Source organism: Rhinatrema bivittatum, chromosome 1 (genome assembly GCF_901001135.1).
Source record: "Rhinatrema bivittatum chromosome 1, aRhiBiv1.1, whole genome shotgun sequence".
In the NCBI taxonomy this organism is placed as follows: Eukaryota; Metazoa; Chordata; class Amphibia; order Gymnophiona; family Rhinatrematidae; genus Rhinatrema; species Rhinatrema bivittatum.
Window position 1 is genome coordinate 754,941,128 of NC_042615.1, and position 23,897 is coordinate 754,965,024.

The 23,897-nt window shown below is 47.7% G+C and overlaps 1 protein-coding gene across 1 annotated transcript in view; it reads right to left on the reverse strand.

Annotated features, from left to right (window-relative positions):
- LOC115076912 (sperm flagellar protein 2-like) overlaps positions 1-23,897 on the reverse strand; it is a 347,966-nt gene that overhangs the window by 269,393 nt on the left and 54,676 nt on the right. The window contains exon 4 of the mRNA XM_029578930.1: positions 3,695-3,855. Coding sequence (XP_029434790.1) covers positions 3,695-3,855 — 161 coding nt within the window. The remainder of the gene's footprint in view (positions 1-3,694; positions 3,856-23,897) is intronic.

A 23,897-nucleotide genomic window follows, 5' to 3' on the forward strand; every position in this document is an offset into this window, starting at 1 on the left:
ATTGCCCTCCCCCTTGGTATGCCACTGCACCTATTGGGTGTATTATAATGCAGTTTTTAGTTGTTGTTTGTATGTATAATTTGGTGATTTTACAATTCTGTATGTAACAGTGTTCCCCACCCAGAACTTGAGAGGTTATGGACTACAACAAATAATAAATAAATAAATAAATACATAAATGCATAAACCCTTGTCACCTTTTCTCAGGCAGAGATAGGGATTTGTAGAGCTAACATATTACACAATCAAATCTGCTTAAAGAACTCTGTTCACTGAAAGTTTAAATTACAAGAGTCACAGTATAACCCAGGGCTTCCCAAACTTTTAGCCAATGTGACCCTATTTTACCACTTGAAAATTCACGTGACCCCAGAGGATGACCAAACCAGAGGAGCGGGGGTGTGGTTCATCTGCAACAATCAACATCCCCTCATTCCAACTGATTCTCCAAACCTCTCCAGTCAATGCTTTCTCTTAACCTCCATTCCTCTTCAAAGGACATCCTCTCACAACGTCTGCCACTCCAGCTGATTCCCTCTAACATCTTCCAGCTCTTCTCACCTTCCCAGCCAACCTCTGTCTCTTTCACCCTCTCTAAGCCTTTTCACATCCTCCTAGCTGTACCTCTCACCTCCAAGTCATTTGTATAACCCCCAATTGTTCCTCTGTCATCCCCTCCCTCTCACCCCATTCCTTTGCCCCTCCAACTCTTTGCTCTCATCCCCAGTTGATACCCTCTCACCCAGAGGTCCTCTCTTGCATCCCTCAGTATCTTCTGTCATTCCTCCCCTCACCTTCCACAGCCAATCCCTCTCCCACTGATCCAAATCTTAAACCTTTCTTGCATCTATCTGATCCCTCCTTTCCAACAGCTCCTTCTCCAAGCATCCCTTTGGCCAGGGTTAGCAGCAACATTTTCCTTTGGGCCCTGGGCCAAAAGTGAATGAGAAGTAGGGCAACATTTTTCTCTTGGGTAGGTTCAGTGGTGAGTGGGTGAGAAGCAGTGACAGTCTTCACTGGTCTTTGCACACTCAGCCCACCCTTCCTCATATGGCTGGTCCAAAGCCTGATCTGCAAGTGGCAGCAGAATTAGTAATGAAAGTCAGTACAGATTCTATGAGCCAGTGCAAGGTCACAGGCCCTGCAGCAGCCCTAATCCCTTTTCATGCAAGCTTCCTGTGACTGCATAAATTCATGCGATGGCGAGACCACTGCTGGACCTTTGAGTGCATGCTGGCTTACAGGCCCCATCCTGACTTCCACTAGTAGTGCTGCTAGCAGCATCTGAAGAGCACTGCCTTTTGAGGCACTTGTGACCCCAGCAGGAGGTTTTGTGACCCTATTTGGGGTCCCAACCCACAGTTTGGGAAGCCCTGGTATAATCCATTCCAAGGGAACCCAAAAATCCCACATTCATAAACTTCTCAATTTCGCACAGCTAAGCTCAACCTCCCTGTTCTTTTGCTCTTTAACAGCAACATCAGCTGAATGAGCAGATCTTGAGGCAGACGGCATTGCAGCAACAACAACAACTGCTCCTTCAGTAAGTTGAGGCATAAATTCAGTTGACTAAACAACTGTTCAGCAGAATCCTAGGACCACCAGCCAAATGGTAGGAACTGGGGGTTCACTGAGAGGTGAGAGTTGTGGCTGGTCAACCCGTCTTGGAAGCGAAACTGACTAAAATGAGTACAAGTGACAATCCTGAAGCCTTCGCTTGGCTTATATCTCAATAGGCAATAAGGTTGGCCCTTACTTTGATAGGGGAAGTCTAGGCCACCTACATGCCATTGCCTAATGACTTGGCACAAGACTATAAAGCTGTCAAGGAGGCTATCCTGAACAGATTAGGATTCTCACCCAAGTATTATAGAGAGATATAGAGATTGTGACTTTGTAGTAGAGCTGTGAATATAATCATTGGTGAAGAGAAAATTAAAGGTACATACATTTTAAAAGTGAGAGGGATTAAAGATATATGTAATGTGATGACTATTTTATCTGATGCATATTATTTTATTTTTATTATTTAGGTCTGAGTGTTTTTTAATTTATCATACTGATACTATGATGTCATCTGTAAACTATTGTGATCTTTAGGTGGAATGATAGTATGTAAAATGTCTAAATAAATAAATAAATGAATGAATGAATGAATGAATGAATAAAGAGGTTTAGGGCCCTATTATTCTCCTATTGTGTCCACCCCAGAGTAAAGGCCCAACAGTTATAAGATGTGTGTTGGAGGTGGATGACGCCGCCAGGAAAATAGGGATGGGAGGTTGCTGAAATGGTGGTAGTAGAACAGTGATTAAGTATAATGCCTCTACGAATGCAGAAGTGGATTGGAAGACAAGGGGCTGTTATCCTCACAGAAACAGTATCACTGGCAGAAAGATTTATGGATTCAGAATGCAGGGATGGAGGGGAGGGTGGAATGAGTAACATAGGGAAGGGTTCCAAAGGAGGAAAAGGCTGGGAGAGGGGATTAGGTTTTAGGGGAGACATGTTATGGAGACCCCTGGGTAAAGTGGAAGAAACAGGGGAAAGGGATCCTACTGAGAAGTCTTATGAAGCAGATAAAGGGGGTTCAGAGCTAAGGATCAGTTTAAGGGTACCTGCTACACCTGTGGAGAAAAAGGTCATGTCCGTCGAGACTGCTCACACATGGATTGTAGTTCAGAGGAAACCTTGTGTGGCGAAGTGTGCTGTGGGGAGAAGAAAGCCAGGGGAGAGGGGAAACTCAGGCTGGGATGGAGGTGCCAGTGGAAGTGGAGAAGTTTAAAGGAAAAGCCATGGTGAATTCATCTAGCAAACAAAGAAAAATTGTACACAGAATTTAACTTTAAAATCAAAATCACTTATTTAGTTTGGAAGAAAAAACTTCAGATGACACTGTCAGCATTTCACTCCACATATACAGTGATGTCAGCTTTGCTCCATCTCTATCTGCTGATAGAGGTGCATAACCCAGTGGTTCTGGATTCATCTGACTAGACGCTAAGAAAAAGTCCATTTCTGTGGGTAAGGCTCTGTTTTACCCATGGAATTGACTTTCAAAATTATTCTCTAAATAATGAAGGGGGCTTAACAAAACAAAAACTGGGGCACTTGCTGTTTCAAATCCAAAGTTTATTAATTCCATCATAACCCAACAGATTAATCTTAAAACAGAACCAAACATTGGAATATATAGGCCACAGATTTAAATAAACCAAGGTATTACCTGCCCACATATCCTAAACACCTATGCTAATGCAGCACTCATTACCAAGGAGGCCAGCTCAGTGGTTTAGGTGGTAAGTACTGCGAAGTTGTTGGAGCCCTAGTTTGATCCCCAGCTTGAGCTTCCTGTTAGTTAGGGATGGGATTGGAGATGCTGTGGAGGCAACTTTCACAGCCCTTGGGGAGTGGGGGGGGGGGGGGGGGGAAATCATGGTCCTTGCTTAAAGATGACACTTAGTGGCTAGATCTCAACAAAAAATACCACTAGATGGAGGAAAAACAATAATCAACAAATCCTCCAACAGTCATTCAACCAAATTCATCATACACCTTGATAATGATGACCATCATAATAGGCACTCCAGGCAATTCAGCTCCAAATTTACTCTTCGATTGAAAGCATCATCAATCAGAAAACAATATTGTATTATCATACAGTACAATTTTACAATGAGGCACTGATTTTTACCTTTTTGGCTTCTCAGCATCTCTAACTGAATCTCCGTTAATGATGTCTAGCAATGATATTCGAACAAAGTCTTGACTTGTGTCAGACGGAATGATACCTTCCATTCCTTGATAATAATCACGAAGAAGTCTCGCTGTATCTTGAAAACGATCCACTTCTACCTTCAAAAGCAAAAGTAGGTATATTTATAAATAAAATAAACTTAAAACATACTAGGATTAATATTCTGACAGTGTGTCTGGCTAGGTTAGGGATTTAGCTAGACAAACTGTGAGTTTTACATTTTCTGCTGCTCTGAACACTTCTGACTTATGTAGTTAACTGTTTAGCTGAATAAAAGTTAGCCAGATAAATTGGGGGTGTTCCAGGGGCTTTCCAGGGTAGAGTTAAATTAGCCACATAACTTATCCGGTTAATGCTGATGTTCCGAGTTAGCTGGACAACCTAACTGGCTAAGCCTGGTCATGTTGGAGAGCAGTCTACTTGAGCCAGATTCGGTTGAGCACCTAATCAGCATCGCTCTGCTGAATATCCCTGAAATTTATATGGCCAACTTTAGCGGGCTAAATTGTCCTATCGCCATGCTGCTGATTATTAACCTCACTTTGTCTCCTTTGATAGGAGCCATACGTATGGCATGAAAATACTTAAGTGACAACTATAGTATGCCAGTTAGGTACTAATTCAATATTGTACATTTAATTTATGTTTAAAACCTTTTATTGAAAATAAAGAGAATCATAAGTAAAGAAAAATTGGTTCTTGCCTCCTAATTTTCATTCCTGTAGTACCATAGATCAGTCCAGACTCCTGGGTTTTGCATCCCTGCCAGCAGATGGAGACAGAGAAAGTTTTACTGACACTGCTACTTAAATCACGTGTGCCACCTGCAGTTCCTCGGAATTGACCTATACCCAAGCACAAAAATCGTAAAAGCACCAACAAATTTATAAAAACTTCAACAACTCTGTATTCCAAACCATGAAAATCTGTATTTCCTACCAATAAAAATCAGCCGAGTGGATGACTCTCCACCTCCGCAGAATGGGTGTGTTCTGGACTGATCTGTGGTACTACAGGAACAAAAATTAGCAGGTAAGAACCAATCCGCTGAAAGAATCAGCTCCTGAGCCTCCTGGGCCACTGCTCGACTCTTGGTTCCTCCCTGCCAATTGATATAGGCTACCATCATCACATTGTCCGACAGGAACCTCACAGACCGATCTCTCACCAATGGCAGAAATGCAAGCAAAGCTAAATGCACCACTCTGGTCTCTAATCGATTGATAGACCAGGAAGCTTCTGTCTTGGACCAGCTGCCCTGAGTAGACTGCTGCTGACAAACCACTACCCAACCAGAAAGACTGGCATCGGTAGTAAGAATTACCCAATCTGGAACCTCCAGATCGACACCACGAACCAGACTGACAGTCAGCAGCCACCAAGACAGGCTGTTCTGTGCAATACCCTCGAGCGGTAAGGGAAGATGGAATTCCTTCAAGAGCGGGTTCCACCGAGACAACAGTGGTCTCTGCAGAGGTCTCATATGTGCAAAGGCCCATGATACTAACTCCAGGGTTGACGCCATTAATCCAAGACTCTGGGTATCGTCAACTCCAATAAGTGATGAATTTTCCCCTGCAGCTTGAGAACCCGCTCCTCTGTGAAAAACACCTTGCCCCTCTGAGTGTCGAACTAAGCTCCAAGATACTCGAGGGACTGTGATAGCACCAAGTGACTTTTCGCTAAGTTCACCACCCAGCCGAGTGACTCCAGAGTACTAACCACCCTCTGCACTGAGCGGCAATAAAGGTCCTGTCTTTGCCCTGATAAGCCAGTCGTCCAGATAGGGGTGCATCAGCACTTCTTTGCAATGCAATGATGCCACCATCACCACCATATACTTGGTGAAGGTGCGTGGTGCCGAGGCCAACCCAAAAGGAAGGGCCTGAAACTGAAAATGTTGTCCTAGAACCATGAACCTAGAAACCACTGAAGATCCTACTGAATGGGAATGTGTAGGTACGACTCTGTGAAATCCAGAGAAGGCAGGAACTCGTCCCTGTGCACCACTGCTATTACCAACCTGAGGGTCTCCATCCAGAACCTCGGAACCTTGAGCACCTTATTTACCTGTTTCAAGTCCAGAATTGGGCACAAAGTAACTTCCTTCTTTGGAACGATGAAGTAAATGGAATACCTTCCCTTGCTTCATTCATCCTGGGGGACTGGAATCACTGCCCCCAACTTAAGCAACCATTACTGCATCTATTGCACCACAAGCTGCTTTACTAAAGACCCGCAGGGGAAGACTAGAAGCAAATAGCAGATGGGCCGAGCAAATTCTAACTCGTAGCTATCTCTTATTATGCTGAGAATCCATTGATCCTGCGTAATCTTGGCCCACTCCCCAAAAAGCTGCATTAAGCGACTTCCTATAAAAGGAATGGAGGCATGGACCAACCTCACCTCTTTGCGAGGACTTAGCCCCAGCTGTGCCACTACCTATGCTGACTCTGAAGGGCCTTCGACCTCCTCAAAAGGACTAACCCCAGAGAGAAAATTGCTTCTGCGGACCTCTTGCCATGCACAACTTCCTACTGTCCCGAAAACAGGACCAAGCCTGAAAAAACCTCTTGCCCTTAGACTTATCCTCCAGCAACCTATACACCAAAGAAGCAACCCTGGTTCTCCTCTGAACTTAAGCAGATAAAACAAGACCTCAGACACAAAGAAAGTGATTGGCGTAAGTCCCCCAATTCCACAACTCTAACCAACTACAAACACACATTACATCTCTACAAGAATTCCATCTTATGGACAAAAAGAGACTTCTATGCCAGCAGAATCCACGAACTCCAATTCAATGCCAGGACCCTGTTCTCATATGTCTCACAACTCACTAAATCCCCCACCCACGTCATACCAGATGACCAAGCACAATCCAAAGCAAATGAACTAGCACTTTTCTTCCAGAAAAAAACTGCAGACACTCTAGCTCGCCTTCCCACCAACACAACCTCCCCCATCCCTACCCACGACTCCATTCCTCACCCTGGAGCTAACCTAGATTCTTTTGAACCAACTACCCCACTTGAGATCGAATCCTTACTTAAGAAGCTGAAACCTTCCAACCACCCATCAGATCACATTCCAACTAAACTTCTGCTTCTCATCCCGACGACTATCTCCAGACCTTTGACCAATATCATAAACTGCTCACTCTCCCAAGGAATATACCCCGACAGACTAAAAACAGCCTCCCTCAAACCCCTACTAAAGAAACCTAACCTGGACACGAGAGATTCTGCCAATTTCCGCCCCATATCTAACCTTCCTTTTCTGGCCAAAATCATGGAGAAACTGGTAAATACGCAACTCTCAGATTATCTGGAAGAACACAATTTCCTCTATCCATCCCAATATGGTTTTCGTAAATCATTAAGTACAGAATCCCTCCTTATCTCACTCTCGGACCACATCATCATAGGCCTTGACAAAGGACTGTCATTCATCCTGATCCTTCTAGATATCTCCGCAGCCTTTGACACCGTGAACCACACCATCTTACTAAATCGGCTTTCAGAAATCGGATTATCAGGATCCGCACATAAATGGTTCTCCTCCTTCCTCAGCAACAGGAGTTTTAAGGTAAACATTAATAATAAAGAATCTTCAGACGTCAAATCAACTCTAGGCGTACCGCAAGGATCCTCCCTGTCCCCCACCCTCTTCAATATCTATCTCCTCCCCCTCTGCCAGCTGCTTACAAAACTAAAATTAATCCACTACCTCTATGCAGACGACGTACAGATTCTGATCCCCATAACAGAATCACTCTCTAAAACGCTCTCATACTGGGAAAGCTGCTTTCAAGCTATTAACAGCCTACTCTCCGGTCTTAACCTAGTCCTCAATGCATCTAAGACAGAACTCCTTCTCATTTCCCCCGACCACTCAGCCCTAACCCATCCGACATTATCCAACACCCAGATCTCACAAGTAAGGGACCTAGGAGTCATCCTCGATAACCACCTGAATCTAAAGAAATCCATCAACAACACCGCCAAGGATTGTTTCTATAGACTCCAAGTTATGAAAAGGCTCAAACCTCTCCTCCATTTCCAGGACTTTAGGACCGTGCTCCAAACCATGCTCTTTTCCAAAACAGATTACTGCAACGCTCTCCTTCTCGGACTCCCTTTCTCCTCCATCAAACCATTACAGATGCTCCAGAATTCAGCAGCCAGAATCCTAACCAACACCAACAGAGGTTCGCACATCACTCCCATACTACGGAACCTTCACTGGCTGCCAATAAAATATAGAATAATGCACAAGGTCCTCACCACAATTCATAAAACCATATACAATCAGCAACAACTAGACCTCCAGATTCCTCTCAAATTATATTCATCCTCAAGACCTATAAGAGAAGCGTACAAAGGTACCCTGCAAGTTCCCCCAACAAAAGCCACGCGACTATCATACACCAAAGAACGAGCATTCTCTACAGCAGGTCCAACTATCTGGAACAATATGCCCACTGACCTCAGACTAGAACCTTGCCTTCGAACTTTCCGCAAAAAACTGAAGACCTGGCTCTTCCTCCAGGCCTTCCCCTAACTCTCTAAGCCATTAATTGTCAACCGGACAGGACTCTGCTTTACCGGCTAACGCCCCGCTATGTTTAGACATTATAATTAAGCCGCCGTTTCTTTTGTTCCATTGCCTTTTCTAGTTCTCTTCAGTTACACTGTCCTATACCTCTGACTAGCCTAGCCTCCAAGTTATCTACCCTTGTTATCTGTAACTTCCGCTTCTAGTGAATTGTTCGTGTTTAAGTTATACCCTTTGTTACATGTAAACCGATCTGATATGAAATTTTTCATGAAGGTCGGTATAGAAAAGTGTTAAATAAATAAATAAAATAAATAAATATTCTCGCCCAGATCTTTCATCAACTGCTCCAAGTCCTCCTCAAACATAAGCCGGCCCTTTAAGGGCAGAGAACCTAACTAGGACTAAGAAGACACATCTGCCGCCCAATTACGCAACCATAACAACCTTCTGGCTGATACAGCGGAGTCCATAATCCGAGAAGAGGTCCTCACCATGTCATATAGAGCATCTGCAACAGAAGCCACCGTCGCCTCTAAGCAGTCAGCCATAACTGCCTCCTCGCCAGACTTTGTCTGACCATTCTGAAGCTGCTGCACCCAACACAGCAAGCTCTATGCATAAAACTGGAACAGATGGCTGCCCGTAAACTAAGGGCCGACATAAAAAGTTCTTTTGAGATGAACCTCCAGTTCTCAATCCTGCACATCCTCCAAAGCTGCGGAAACCACGACTGGGATAGTCACCTTCTTTGTCACCGCTGAAACCTCAGCATCCGCCTTTGGAAGGGGAAAACAGCTCCAAAGTCTGCTCAGGCAAAGGATAAAGCCTTGCCATCACCCTCCCAATTCTCAAGACATTGTCGGGAATATCCCACTCCCGATCCACCAACTTCTTCACAGACTTATGATACGGGAAGGTTCTTGCAGGATCCCTAAGCCCATCCAGGACTGGATCTGCTCCTTCCATGTCTAAGTCTTCTTGGGGGAACTTTAGCCCAAGTTCCTCCAGCACCTGTAGAATCAAAGGTCCTAACTCCTCTTTACAAAACAAACAGACCACCTTAGGGTCATCCCCCTCAGATACCGGTACTTCCTCCGGATCATCCCCTGGAGCTATGCTGTCCACATCTGGATCAATCCCCAGGACCAGCAACAGAGGTACCCCCAGATCCCTGGGAGCCTTCTCTGAATCCTCTGACTCATTGCCAGACAGATTAGGGCCCAACAAATGCTAAACCAATGAAGGCCGCTTTCTCCGAGACTGCCATGGTCTGGAACCCAACTCCAGACTCTCGGAAGGTCGGATCCATGTCCCCAGCCCTGCCTGCTGAACTAAATAGGCCTCTTGCAACAGCAGGACAAATTCTGCTGAAAAGGGCCAACACTCAGCACCAGAGGACTCCATAGCAGGCAGAACAGGAGTCTCTATCCCATTTGCCCTCCCCTGCTCCTTCCCGGGGCTCAAACAGGCTGGAGAAAGTCTCAGGGGAAAATCCACCCCTCCTCCGTCATCACTGCAACTCAAAATGGCCATCATTCTCGCGCCAATGGAAACATAGGCCCTGACTTGCTCTAAACCCTGGCATGCAGGGAGAATCGCTGCGAGAGAAACCTTCCTCTTCTTTGCAGCCACTGGGCCATCAGATGGTCCTTCACCAGCCGATACTCAGGCAGAACACAGCCCGACGCAGCTCAGGTGCACAGGAGCCGAACCACATGCGAGGCATACCAAGCCACGCACCATCACTACCTCGGCGGGAACACTCCCACACAACGCGATGGATCCCGCTGACGCAGCCAACACCATGGAAGAGAAATAAATCCTCCCCCGGCCCCCCAAACCGCAAAAGCAGGGAGCAGACAGAGAAATACTGAGGAACTGGCACATGTGATTTAGTGGCAAAGTCAGTAAAACTTTCTGTTTTCATCTGCTGTCAGGGATGCAAAACCCAGAAGACTGGACTGATCTGGGTACGTACAGAGAACCACAAAGTGCACATTTGTTTCTGATGTACATTAAGCTACATAACAGATATATCATATATAAACGTATATTTTTAAAACATTTTATGTAAAGCAAAATTGCTTACCTTGTAATAGGTGTTATCCCAGGACAGCAGGATGTAGTCCTCACATATGGGTGACATCATTGATGGAGCACTGGTACGGAAAACTTTCTGTCAAAGTTTCTAGAAACTTTTGACTGGCCCTGTGAGGCCAGTGAACATGCCCAGCATGCCATAATATTCTCTGCCACAGGGGTCTCTCTTCAGTCTCGTATGTAGCAATAAGCTTTAGCAAAAATAAAATAATAAAACATATCGGAACCAACTCCGCGGGGTGGCGGGTGGGTTTCTTGAGGACTACATCCTGCTGTCCTGGCATAACAGCTATTACAAGGTAACCAATTTTCCTTTATCCCAGGACAAGCAGGATGCTAGTCCTCACATATGGGTGATTAGCAAGCTAGAGGCTGAGCCATTTTGTAGTGAAGCAACAATGAAATATTGTTGTTGAAAATAAGGCAGCCGAAGATCACAGCAGATTGGATGTACAAGGAGTTGGGATTAAACTGGAAACAAGTTCTTTAAGACAGATTGTCCATATGCTGCATCTTGTCGGCCTTGTTTGTCCAAACAGTAATGAGCTACAAAGGTGTGAAGAGAACTCCATGTTGCTGCTTTTCATATGTCAAGAACTGGCACTGAATGATAGTGTGCTACTGAGGTTGACATTGCTCTTACTGAATGTGCCTTTACTCGCCCCTGGAGAGGAAGGCCTGCTTTTTCATAGCAAAATTGTATGCAATCTGCTAGCCAATTGGATAAAGTATGTTTACCCACTGCTTTTCCCGGATTGTTTGGATCATAAGATACAAAGAGTTGAGTGGATTTTCTGTGGACTGCAATGCGGTCTAAGTAAAATGCTAGCGCACGCTTACAGTCCAAGGTATGTAAGGCCCGTTCTCCTTGGTGAGAATGAGGCCTTGGAAAGAATGTGGGCAAAACTATAGATTGTTTCAAGTGGAATTCTGTAACTACTTTGGGAAGGAATTTTGGATGTGTACGGAGAACCACTCTGTCATGTAGGATTTTTGTACAGGGTGAGGATGTGACAAGTGCTTGCAACTCACTAACCCTTGTAGCTGATGTAATGGCTATAAGGAAAGATAGTCTTCCATGTGAGAAATTTAACATCACAGGAATTCATGGGTTCAAATGGAGAACACATGAGTCTTGTTAGTACCAGATTCAAGTCCCATTCTGTGACTGGTGGCCAAATTGGCAGTTTAAGTTGAGTTAAACCTCTCTTAAATCTACTGACAAGAGGATGTATAGATATTGGTACATCTGTTTTCTTATTATGGTAAGCTGAGATTGCACTTAAATGGACTCTTACAGATGATGTCTGGAGACCAAAATCTAGTAGAGAAGTTGCGGGTCAGGAGAAAGGGTCAATACTCTTTTGCATGCACCACACGGCAAACCTTTTCCATTTGGAAGAATATTTCTTTCGTGTTGAAGGTTTACGTGAAGCTATAAGCACTCGAGATACATTGGTTGAAAGATTGAGTGGTTGTAAAATCAAGCTTTCAACATCCATGCTGTCAGGGATAGGGATTGAAGGTTGGGATGGCGCAACCGACCCTGATCCTGAGTTATGAGAGTGGGAGCTACACCCAAGCGAATTGGTTCTCTGATCGAGAGGTCTAGAAGTGTGGGAAACCATACTTGTCAAGGCCAATACGGGGCTATGAGTATCATGGACCCCTTGTCCTGTTGTAGCTTCACTAGAGTTTTGGTTATGAGCGGTATCGGAGGATACGCTTATAGAAGGCCTGAGTTCCAAGGGCGAGCAAAGGCGTCCTTGGCTAGTTGGTGATTCTGTCTGTGCAGAGTGCAGAATTTGTCCACTTTGTGATTCAGGCATGAAACAAAGAGGTCTGTTGTCGGTTGTCCCCAACGTTGAAATATCCTGGTTGCTACTAAGGGATCCAGGGACCATTCGTGTGGTTGGAATTGGCGTCTGAGTCGATCCGCCACTATGTTGTGAATACCTGCCAGATAAGTGGCCAGGAGAAACATTGAATGTGTCAGGGCCCAGTCCAAAATTTGTGCAGCTTCTTGACAAGGGAGGTATGAGCCCGTACCTCCCTGTTTGTTGATGTACCACATGGCTACTGTATTGTCTGTTTGGATCAGAACAATCTTGTGTGAAAGGCAGTCCTTGAATGCATGCAGAACATAACGAATAGCTCGAAGTTCCAGGAAATTGATTTGAAATGTTGCTTCGAGTTTTGTCCAAGTACCCTGGGTTTGGAGATTGTTTATATGAGCTCCCCAACCCAAGGTGGATGCATCTGTAGTTAAAGTTATCTGTGGGATTGGTTGCTGGAAGGGAAGACCCTTGCGCAAATTGTCCTTGTTCGCCCACCAAAGTAGAGATGAATGTAGCTGGTGGGTTACTTGAATTGGAGAGTATAGTGGTTGAATGGCTTGGATCCATTATGATCTTAAAGTCCATTGAGTTACCCTCATGGCTAACCTTGCCATAGGAGTGTCATGAACTGTGGATGTTATGTGGCCTAGCAAGGTTAGAAACTGATGAGCTGTTGCTTGTTTCTTTGAGCGAATCGAGTTTGCCAGTAGGGAAAGTGTGTCTGCCCAATCCTCGGGTAGAAAAGCTTTTGAAAGTATGGTGTTCAATTCTGCTCCTATAAATTTAAGCTGGTGAGTCGGAATGAGATGGGACTTTTGATAATTGATGAGAAAACCCATCGAATGAAGTAGAGTAATTGTTCCACTGAGAGAAGCCAGAGCTACTTGTTGAGATTGACTTCTGATGAGCCAGTCGTCTAAGTAGGGAAAGACATGGACACTTTCTTTGTATAAGTGTGCTGTTACTACTGCCAGACATTTGGTGAATACTCTGGGAGCAGAGGCAAGTCTGAATGGAAGTACTCTGTACTGCAAATGTTGATGGCCTACCATGAAGCGCAGATACTTGCGATGAGGGGGAAATATTGGAATGTGAGCGTAAGCATCTTGAAGATCCAGAGAACAAAGCCAATCTCCTGTTTGAAGAAGTGGAAGCATGGTTCCTAGAGAAACCATCCTGAACTTTTCTTTCTTCAGAAATTTGTTGAGATTTCTGAGGTCTAGGATGGGACATAGGCCTCCGGTTTTCTTTGGAATGAGGAAATAACGGGAATAGAATCCTCTGCCCTGCTGAGTCCGGGGCACCGGCTCTACAGCTCTGGCTCTCAGAAGGGTGGATAATTCTACTTGTAATTGGATTATGTGATTTTTTGCTTAGAGAAAGAGGTCTCGGAGGAGAATCTCTTGGAATTGAGAGGAAATTGAGTTGGTAACCTCGAGATATTATTGCAAGTACCCATTGGTCTGTTGATATTTGTAACCAATGGTTGTAAAAGGAGGATACTCAACCTCCTACTGGAAGCTCTGGATGAGGATTGGAGAGATGGCTTCGGTCTCTGGGAAAGGCCTCAAAAGCCAGCAGCCGGTCCCGTCTGTGGCAGAGGTTGAGGCCTAGCCTCCCTAGGTTGTCTGGGCTGAGCTCTTTGTTGCGGCCTAGAAGATCTGCTTCTTGATGTTGGAGGGTAATAACACCTCTGTCGAAAGAAGGGTCTTCTAGGTTCTTTTCTTTGAGGCCTACAAGTTGACTGTGTAGCTGTATCCTGCGGAATCAATGAAAGTTGTCGCAGAGTTTCCGTGTGCTCTTTCAATTGAGCAACCGCATCTTGTACCTTGGAACCAAAAAGGTTATCGCCAAGACATGGGAGGTCAACTAATTTTTCTTGGACTTCAGGCCTGAGGTCCGAGGCTTTAAGCCATGCCCAACATCTTACACTTATTCCAGATGCAGCCACTCTGGATGCTGTTTCAAAGCCATCATAGGCAGCACGGACTTTGTGTTTGCCCGCCTCTAGTCCTTTGTGGATAATTGCCTGGGCTGCTTCTTGATGTTGCTGTGGCAATGATGGTATAAACTCTTGCATCTATTTCCACAGATTTCTTTGATATTGAGTCATGTATAATTGGTAAGAATATATTTTAGAATTTAACATGGCTCCTTGATAAACCTTCCTTCCCAGGGAATCCAAGAATCTGTGATCTTTTCCTGGGGGAGTTGAGGAATGTGGTCTTATCCTTTTCGACTTCTTTTGTGTAGATTCTACCACCACCGATTTGTGTGGAAGCTGTGACTTTTGGTAGCCAGGAGCAGAGTGCACCAAATAAGTTGTGTCTATTCTTTTATTTACAGCAGGCACTGAGGATGGATGCTCCCAAAGCCGATGTTGTAGGTCCAGAGGGACATCATGGACAGGTATGGATACTACTTGCTTTGGAGGGTCCACAAATTGGAGAACCTCCAACGTTTGTTGCTATTTGAATCTTCCTCTGTCATCAAGGTGAAGGGTATGGTGTCTGCCTTATCCTGGATGAAATTTGTGAATGATAAATCCTCCGGTGGAGATTTCTTCCTTGGGTCTGGAGGTGAAGGATCTGACATGAAATCTTCAGATGAAGTGTCTATGTGTCCTTCATCCCAAGTATCGTATGGATCTTCTCGAGGAGGAGATATTGGAGAAGATCTAGGCAGACAAGGAAGCCCTGAAGGACCTGGTTGCGGGTCATCAAGGGGTATTCCTTCAGGCTGTTCTTTCCGAGGCTTGGGAGGAAGAGCACCGACTACCTCATCAAATCTCTTCATTATGAGTTGATAGAGTGCTAGTTCTGGATGTCCTGGGTCCCCAGGTGTGATTGGCATCGATGGTATCGGTGCTGGTATCGAAGATGGCGTCGGTGTCATCGATGGTCATGCTGGTATCAGTTTAGGCTGTGGTGCCGGCATCGGTGTAGGCACCGGCATCGACGTAATCGTCGACATCGGTGTAGGTACCGGCATCGACAGAATAGTTGGCATCGGTGTAGTCACCGGCTTCGGTGGAATCACCAGCATTAGTGATACTACCAGCATCGGTTCAGGAACCGGCATCGGTGGAGACACCGGCATCAGCGAAGGCGCCGGAATGGGCATCTGCTGCTTAAGGGCCTGGATCACTGCTTCTCGGATAAAATCCGACAATTCCTGCAGAACAGCTGGTGCAGGCAGAGCAGCTGAACGTGGTGGCGGTGGAGGCATCGATACTCCTTCCACAGAGCCCTGTGGAGGTTCAACTACTGGTGTTTCTTCGTGAGGTGAAGGCCCCGGCATCGAGGGTAGCGGTGTTTCCTGAAGTTTTAGCTGCTTAGCGGTCGGTTCCTCCGGGGAGAGAAGCACCGCTGGAGTCGATGTGTGTCAATGTCTATGACGGTGTTTCGATCGGTGTTCGATCACTGACCTTGTCGATGGCAATGGATGGTCTCCGGACCCCTCCGGATGACGTTTTTTCAATATTATTTGTTTTGAGACTCCGGCCGGAGACGATTTTGTTGATGTTGAGGGAGAAGGCAAAAGCTGTAGATGGAAAAGATGTTCCATCTTCTCTTTTCTTCCCGTCGGAGTCATCTCTGCACATTTAGGGCAGGTTGTGACATCATGTTTGTCCCCCAAACAAAGGACACACTCAAAGTGTGGATCTGTAATGGACATTGTCCGATTACAGATACGACATTTTTTAAATCCGGTAGCCATTTTCAATTGACAGCCGTCAAAATGAGGGGAAAATTATTAGAAAAAAAATAGTTTTTGCTTAAGGAGTAAAAAGGAGACTATGATTACTCACCAGCCGGTGGAAATATGAGAGATCCCTTGTGGGAGAAAAATGAATGAGAAATAAATGACTTTTTAGTCAGCAAACACTGTGAGAAAAACTCACAAGGCTCCTTGCTCCGCGATGCCTACAGCAGTGCGGAAAAACGAAGACTGAATAGAGACCCCTGTGGCAGAGAATATCATGGCATGCTGGGCATGCTCAGTGGTCTCACAGGGTCAGTCAAACGTTTCTAGAAACTTTGACAGAAAGTTTTCCGTACCAGGGCTCCATCAATGATGTCAACCATATGTGAGGACTAGCATCCTGCTTGTCCTGGGATAAAGTACTTTACTTTTCCCAAAGAAACAAGGCACCCAAATAGAAAATATACCAAAATACCCTCTCCAAATCCTTTCCTCATCAAAAAGTCCAAGATTCTACAACATAAAGCCAAATAGTTAAAGCAAGAGATTTGACATGTTATTAAGTATGGAAAAGCACAATAATGGGAGACTTCAATTATCCTAACATTGATTGGGTAAATTTCTCATTCAAGCATGACAAGGAGATAATATTTCTGGACACTAAAAATGACTGCTTCATGGAGCAATTGGTCTTAGAACCAAAAAGAGGGGGGCTACTTTAGATCTAGTTATTACTAGAATGCAGGTTCTGGTGCAAGAGATAGCAGCAGTGGGGCAACTTGGGGGCTCCTGCTTCAGTTCGCTGTTCCAGGTTCCAGTCCTGCCTCTTCTTCGGATTGTTTTCTTGGTTCTTGACTCCAGCTTGTCTCTCCGTGCTTCTTGTTGCCGCCCGCCCTGCATTTGGACTGTCTCGACGCTGCTATCCTTCTTCCCGAGAGAACCTGCCTAAGTCCCAGTGGCCCAGGTCCTCACGGGCTCCTCCTGAGGGGACCTCGGGCTTCCAGGGTGAAGATCCTGCCTGGTCGCCTGTCTCGGTGCCGCCTCCTAGCCTTTCCTTCTCCATGGAGTTCTCCTAACCATCCTTCTACTCTCCGCCAGGCCGGCCCAAGGGTCCACCACTCCATCCGCAACACATAATGTAATCAAATATGAGATAGTCACTGGAGCAAAAAATATAAAGTGCTTTATCTTATCCCCAAAATTAAGTACTTCATTTCAAGCTCTAGGTCAGTGGTTCCCAACCCTGTCCTGGGGACCATTTAGCCAGTCGGGTTTTCAGGATATCTACAATGAATATGCATGAGAGAAAATTTGCATTTTATGGAAGCAGTGCATGCAAATTCTCTCTCATGCATATTCATTGTGGATATCCTGAAAACTTGACTGGCTGGGGGGTCCCCAGGACAGGGTTGGGAACCACGGCTCTAGGTGATGGTGAAAAAAAAAATACTTCCCGAATTTCCAGAAATCTTATCTGATTCCTTGATTTCTTTAGGGACTCAATCTTTTCAATCTACAAAATATTATTAATAAATTCCTCCAGTATCAGAAGGAGGAGACTTGGCTTCTCTCCAATCCCATAAAATACACTTTTCTCCAATAGACGTGTTATCTTAACAAATGAGGATCTTCCTTAAGCCCCAAAACAGGTGTATCATTAAAAAGAACCAAAGCAGGAGTAAACTTAAGAACTGTTCCATTTCCCTCCAATATAATTGAACAGTTGAACTTAACAATAGATACGTTCGTTCGCCTAGTTACTATTTAACTCTGCTTGTTTCCATTCTACAGTTGTCCTGAGTTCATCACCCTGTTTCATGTAACTTTACGCTTTTATGCTACTATATCATTGGTTATCCCCTTGTTTGATGTAAACCGAGCAGAGGAGATAGAGACCAGAAAGACAGTTTTGAGCGTTAGATCTTTGAGCGTAGCGTGGCGAAGGGGCTGAAAGGGAGCCGTACAGAGAGCACGAAGGACTAGGTTGAGACTCCACGATGGACACGTGGCACGAGAGGGGGGATGAAGGTGCCTAACACCCCTCAGGAAACGAATCACGTCCGGGTGAGCAGCTAAGGAATGACCGTCCACCCGACCCAGGAGAGAGCCGAGCACCGAGACTTGAACACGTAGAGAACTGAAGGAGAGGCCTTTAGAGAGACCCTTCTGAAGAAAAGAAAGGACCAGAGGAATCGAGGCGGAGCGCGCCGGAACACCAGACTCCGCGCACGCGGACTCAAAAACTTTCCAGATGCGCACACAGACCAGAGAAGTTGACTGCTTCTGGGCTCGCAGCAGGGTGGAGATGACCTCCTCCTTATAACCCTTGCGCCTCAGGCGACGCCGTTCAAAAGCCAGGCCACTAGACAAAAGCGATCGGCCTGGTCGAAAAATACGGGCCCCTGCCGGAGGAGACGAGGAAGATGACCAAGTCGCAGGGGCCCATCCACCGCCAGATTGATGAGATCCGCGAACCACGGTCTTCGCGGCCACTCGGGAGTGACGAGAATCACCGGTCCCCGGTGGAGCTCTATTCTCCTGAGAACTTTCCCCACCAGTGGCCACGGGGGGAACACGTACAGAAGGACGTCTGCTGGCCAAGGTAGAGCCAGAGCATCCACGCCCTCTGCGCCGTGCTCCCTCCAGCGGCTGAAGAACCAATTTGCCTTGGCATTACGCAGAGTCACCATGAGGTCGAGGTGAGGAGGGCCCCACCTGTCCACTATCAGAGCCATGGCCGCGTCCAAGAGCTCCCACTCTCCCGGATCGAGCGACTGCCGGCTGAGGAAGTCGGCTTGAACATTTTCTTTGCCTGCTATGTGAGAGGCTGCAAGACACTGTAGGTGGCACTCCGCCCAAGAGAGGAGACGGCTGGCTTCCAAGGCTACCAGGGGACTGCGAGTGCCCCCTTGGCGATTGATGTAGGCCACTGTGGTGGAGTTGTCGGACAGGACTCTTACCTCCTTGCCGCGGATCAGGGGAAGGAACTCCTGAAGAGCCAGGCGGACCGCCAAGGTTTCCAGTCGATTGATGTGCCAGCGCGACCGAGTCTGTGACCATATTCCCTGGGTGGATTGAGAAAGGCAGACCGCACCCCAGCCCAGGAGACTGGCGTCCGTGGTCACTATCGTCCACTGTGGAGCTTGAAGAGGCATCCCTTGCAGAAGATGAGGAAAAGACAGCCACCACTGTAATTCGTCGGCAGTAGAATCCAAGAACGGAAGGGACTACGTGAAACTGCTCCGACACTGGCTGCCAACGGGATAGCAAAGCTTTCTGCAACGGACGCATATGAGCAAAAGCCCAGGGACAAGGTCGATGGTGGAAGCCATGGATCCTAGGACTTGAAGATAATCCCAGGCGGTCGGAGAAGGTAGCGCGATCAGATTCCGGACCTGATCGATCAGCTTGAGGGCGCGCACCCGTGGTAAGAAGACCTTGCCTACTAGGGTGTCGAAGTGGGCTCCCAGGAATTCCAACTCCTGGGAGGGCTGAAGCTTGCTCTTGGAAAAGTTCACTATCCACCCGAGGGAGGCAAGGAGCTCCAAGACGCGATCCACTGCCCGTTGGCAAGAGGTCTCCGACTTGGCCCTGATGAGCCAATCGTCCAGATAGGGGTGGATGAGAATTCCCTCCCGGCGCAGGGCTGCCGCTACCACTACCATGACCTTCGTAAAGGTGCGAGGAGTTGTCGCGAAGCCAAAGGGGAAAGCTCGAAACTGGAAGTCCTGGTTGAGGATGTGGAATCAGAGATACTTCTGGTAGTCGCAGTGGAAGGGAATGTGGAAGTACGCTTCTGCGAGATCGAGAGAAGCAAGGAACTCTCCGGGGTGGACCGCCGCAATGACCGCACGCAGGGTTTCCATGCGGAAGTGGGGGATCTTGAGGGCCCGATTGACCATCTTGAGGTCCAGAATGGGGCGGAAGGACCCGTCCTTTTTGGGCACGGTGAAGTAAATAGAATACTGGCCTGCGCCAATCTCCTTTTCCGGAACTGGGACCACCGCTCCCAGATCCAGGAGTTTGGAGAGAGTGTGGACCACCGTGTCCCTCTTGGCCCATCCGCAAGATGAGAAAAGAAAGAGATCCGGCAGGTCTCTGACGAGCTCGAAAGCGTACCCGTCTTTGATAATGTCGAGGACCATTTGATCCGATGTGATCTTGATCCATTCCTCGAAGAACAGGGAGAGGCGTCCGCCGAGGTAAGGAACCGAGGAATGGGTCAGCTGAACTTCATTGTGTGGCAGGTTTAGAGGTGGCACGCACGGGCTGGCCCTCACGAAAGGGCCGCCTGCCACGAAAGGACTGCGACCAGGACTGAGCATGAGAAGAACCCCTTGCGGAGCCGCCCCGCCCCCGAGAAGCGAAGCGACGCTGGCCCCTGAAGCGAGAGCGGGAGGGCACGAAGGACAGGGAAGACTTAGGGCGGTCCTCTGGGAGCTTATGGACCTTGTTGTCAGCCAAGGAGTCCATAAGCTTCTCGAGATCCTCTCCAAAGAGCATCTTACCTTTGAAGGGCAGCGTGCCCAGCCGAGTCTTCGACGTCTGATCAGCCAACCAATGGCGTAGCCAAAGGAGCCTCTGGGCAGCCACCGCCGAAACCAACGCCTTCGACTGCACATGGACCAGGTCGTAGAGGGCGTCCGATACGTAGGCGGTTACGGCCTCCAGACGTTCGGCTTGCTCTGCCTCTGCTGGCGGAAGATCCCGGACACAGAGCAACTGTTGAACCCACTGAAGGCCTGCTCACATCATGAGGCTGCTACAGCAAGACGCCCGGACCCCGAGGGCCAGAACGTCGAAGATGCGCTTCAAGTGAGCCTCCAACTTACGATCCTGTGGATCCTTCAGAGCCGTGGAACCTTCCACTGGAATCGTGGTGTGCTTGGCCACCGCAGAGCCATAAGAATCCACCGAGGGATATCGCAGCAGCTCCAAACCCTCCTCCGGAAGGGGATAGAGCTTATCCATCGCACGCCCCACGCGTAGCGCACCCTCGGGGGCCTCCCATTCCCGCAGGATAAGGAGCTTGAGCATGGGGTGGAAGAGAAAGGCCGAGGCTGGAGCCCCGAGCCCCCCCAGGACCGGGTTCATATCCTTAGGAAGCGAGGCCATGAGATTATCCACGGAAGGACTCTCCAGACCCAGCTCCTGCAGAACAAAGGGCAGGAGGGGCTCCAATTCCACCTTACGAAAAAGGTGAAGGGCTCTGGGGTCATCCCCCTCTAGGGGGGGGGGGGGCATCTGCCGGATCCGAGGAAGCGGCGGGGTCAAGGACCCGGGAGACACGGAGGGGGGGGGCACCCCCGGAACCACCCGCACCCAAACTGGTCCCTGGGGCTCCACAGCCGGTCCGGCGGTCAACGGTGCTGAGTGAGGGATTTTTGGCAGGGGGGGGACAAGGGGAGGGCTTTCGTCCTGCTCATGCAAGCTAGCTAAATAAGATTTGTGCATGAGGAGGACGAAATCCGCTGAAAAAGGGACCCTGGATTTGACGGTTGGGGGGGGGGGAAGGGGGGCGAGGAGGGGTCAGGACCCCCCTCCTGGGAACCCGCGGGGGCCAAATCAGGGGTTAAATAAAAAAAATCCGGCCCCCCAGCCCCAGGGAGCACTGAAATCGGCCCCGACGAAAAATCCAATATGGCCGCCGTTCCCAGGCTCTGCCGACCCGGGAAAGGCCTGGCCATGCCGGGAGGAGTGGAGTCCCGGGCTAAATTTGCTTGTCCTGCCGAGGAGGGACCTTCCCCACCCGGCAGGCAAGCAATGCAGAGACCCTTCCACGAAAAACACGAAGAGGGCAGCCCACAAGAAAGGCAGGCTGCCTGCCGGGACATAGCAGAGCCGTGGCTGAAGAAAAAAAAGTAGAAAAAAAGATTTGATTGACAGCCTGCACAGCAGGAGAGAGCAGGGGGGAAACCTGCTGCCTTCTGCTATTCTGGCTGCCGGTTCAAGGCCTGCTCTGACAAAAATGCTGGTCAACTGCTGCAAATAAGTTAGAGGTAGGTGAGTACCTGCAACTTATTTAAAGTTGAAAACTTTTTTTTTTTTTTTTACTGAGCGCAGCAGCGGGTTCAAAAAACCCTCTCGGCAGCCAGAGGGGGGAACGAGACCCAGAGAGACTCGGTCCCCACACCTGGATGCGTCCGCGGACTCAGGCTATGCAGGGAATACCCCTCCTGCAAAAGGGGCAAAGCCCCCCTGAGCCGGGCAAGAGCTGGGAGATGAAACCGTCTCCCACACAGAAAGGGAAAAAGCACTAAAAATGAAAGGGCAACTTCCCTTCTCTTTTTCTTTCTTTCTTTTTTTTTTTTTAAACAAGCGAGAACCAAAAGACATACTTGCTTGAGCCTAGCAAAAGACAGATAGAAAGAGGCTGACTAGCCTACAGCAGAGAACCGAAGGGGAGATGCTGCACCTGCTGGAGACAGACGAATACTGAAGGGTTAGAGGATAGGCTCTGTCCTGATATAGGGCATCCTTCAAGTTTTAGTCTGTCTCCACCTGCTGGAAAGGAGGCTCAACCCACTGTCTGGGCTGATCTAACCCATAGCAGTTTTGGAACTATGAGGAAAGTGCATAGTGAAAAAACCCCATAGCCCGAAAATGAAGAATTGAGGGGCTGAGGTTAAGGAAAAATGCGCTCAGGGACATGTAAGAATTTATTAGAATGTTTGCGCGTATGCTGGACAGGAAGGTCATTATGACTGTGGATCCAGAAGTGTTGTATAAGGGATTTATGGCAGTGACAGTAATCCCAGTTAGTAAATGTATAGTGAGTCATGAAGAATTGAGAGCTCCTTGCGTGGAGTGACTGTGGTTATGCAGCTGTCCATGCAAGGAAAAGCGTGAATGATGTTGCACTCCGCAGAGAAACAGCATTCACCGATAGTGATTCAATGAATACCCCAGTTGCCGAAGCTGGTGCAACCGGCAGAGCTTGGGATTGTAATATTGTTGACCCACCATGAAGCACATAGAAAGATTAGAGGTAATGTACTTACTGCGATATGGAAGCATGGTAACGAGAGATACCATTTTACCTGAGCCTTCTGAAGAAAGTTGGTATTTCTGAGGTGCAGGATGAGCAGAGAGTAACTACTTTCTGTTGAAAGACAGAATAGTGTAATTAAAACTCCCCAACCCCACCCACCCCCACTTCCCCCCTCTTGCTTTGTAGCATCTGGGGGAGTGTACCGGGAAGTATGGTACAAGGTGGGGTGGGCACTCTGATATCCAGCCAGTTGGGAGACCAGGAGGTGTCCAACTAGAGGGGCTGATGTAATCTGGATATCATGTAACCTCCCACGGGAGCGTGAGTGGTAAAGTATTACCCGCATTTCTGTGTGCTGTACAAGGAGACACCAAGACCTGTCATCAGGCTTCGAGGTGGACTTGTACTTGAGGCAGTATTTGCTGGATCTCGTGTTTAGCAGATCAGCGAATGCACCTGGAACTTTGGTTCTGAAGCAGGAACCAGAAGCCAGAGCATTAATCAATACAGAGCCTCATTGCTGAAAAAGGAGGAAGCCCTGATGCAATCCCAAAGATATGCTAGAGAGGTTCTCTTGGTATTGTGCCTGACATAGCTGGCATAGCGATATGTGACACTAATACGGTTCTTGAAAGGTACATGACCTAGAACTTTTCGAATCATGTGGCTCGAATCAGAGAACACATCTCAATGGGAATGCCGCAGAAGCGGGTACTTACCATCCGATGTGGATTGCCGAAGGACGAGCCGGTGAAAATTGCTGGCTCCATGGATTCCAGGAGTCATCGAGGGAGTAGACGCCCATCTCAACTCTGATGCTGAGCGTGGCTGGCGCAACTACGGTAGTATTTTGTGCAGGGCCACAATCCCCCACCGATGTCGGTGGGGCACACCTCGGGAACAGGGGAGTCGATTAACGAGCTCGTGAACCTGGCCCTCGTCGCAG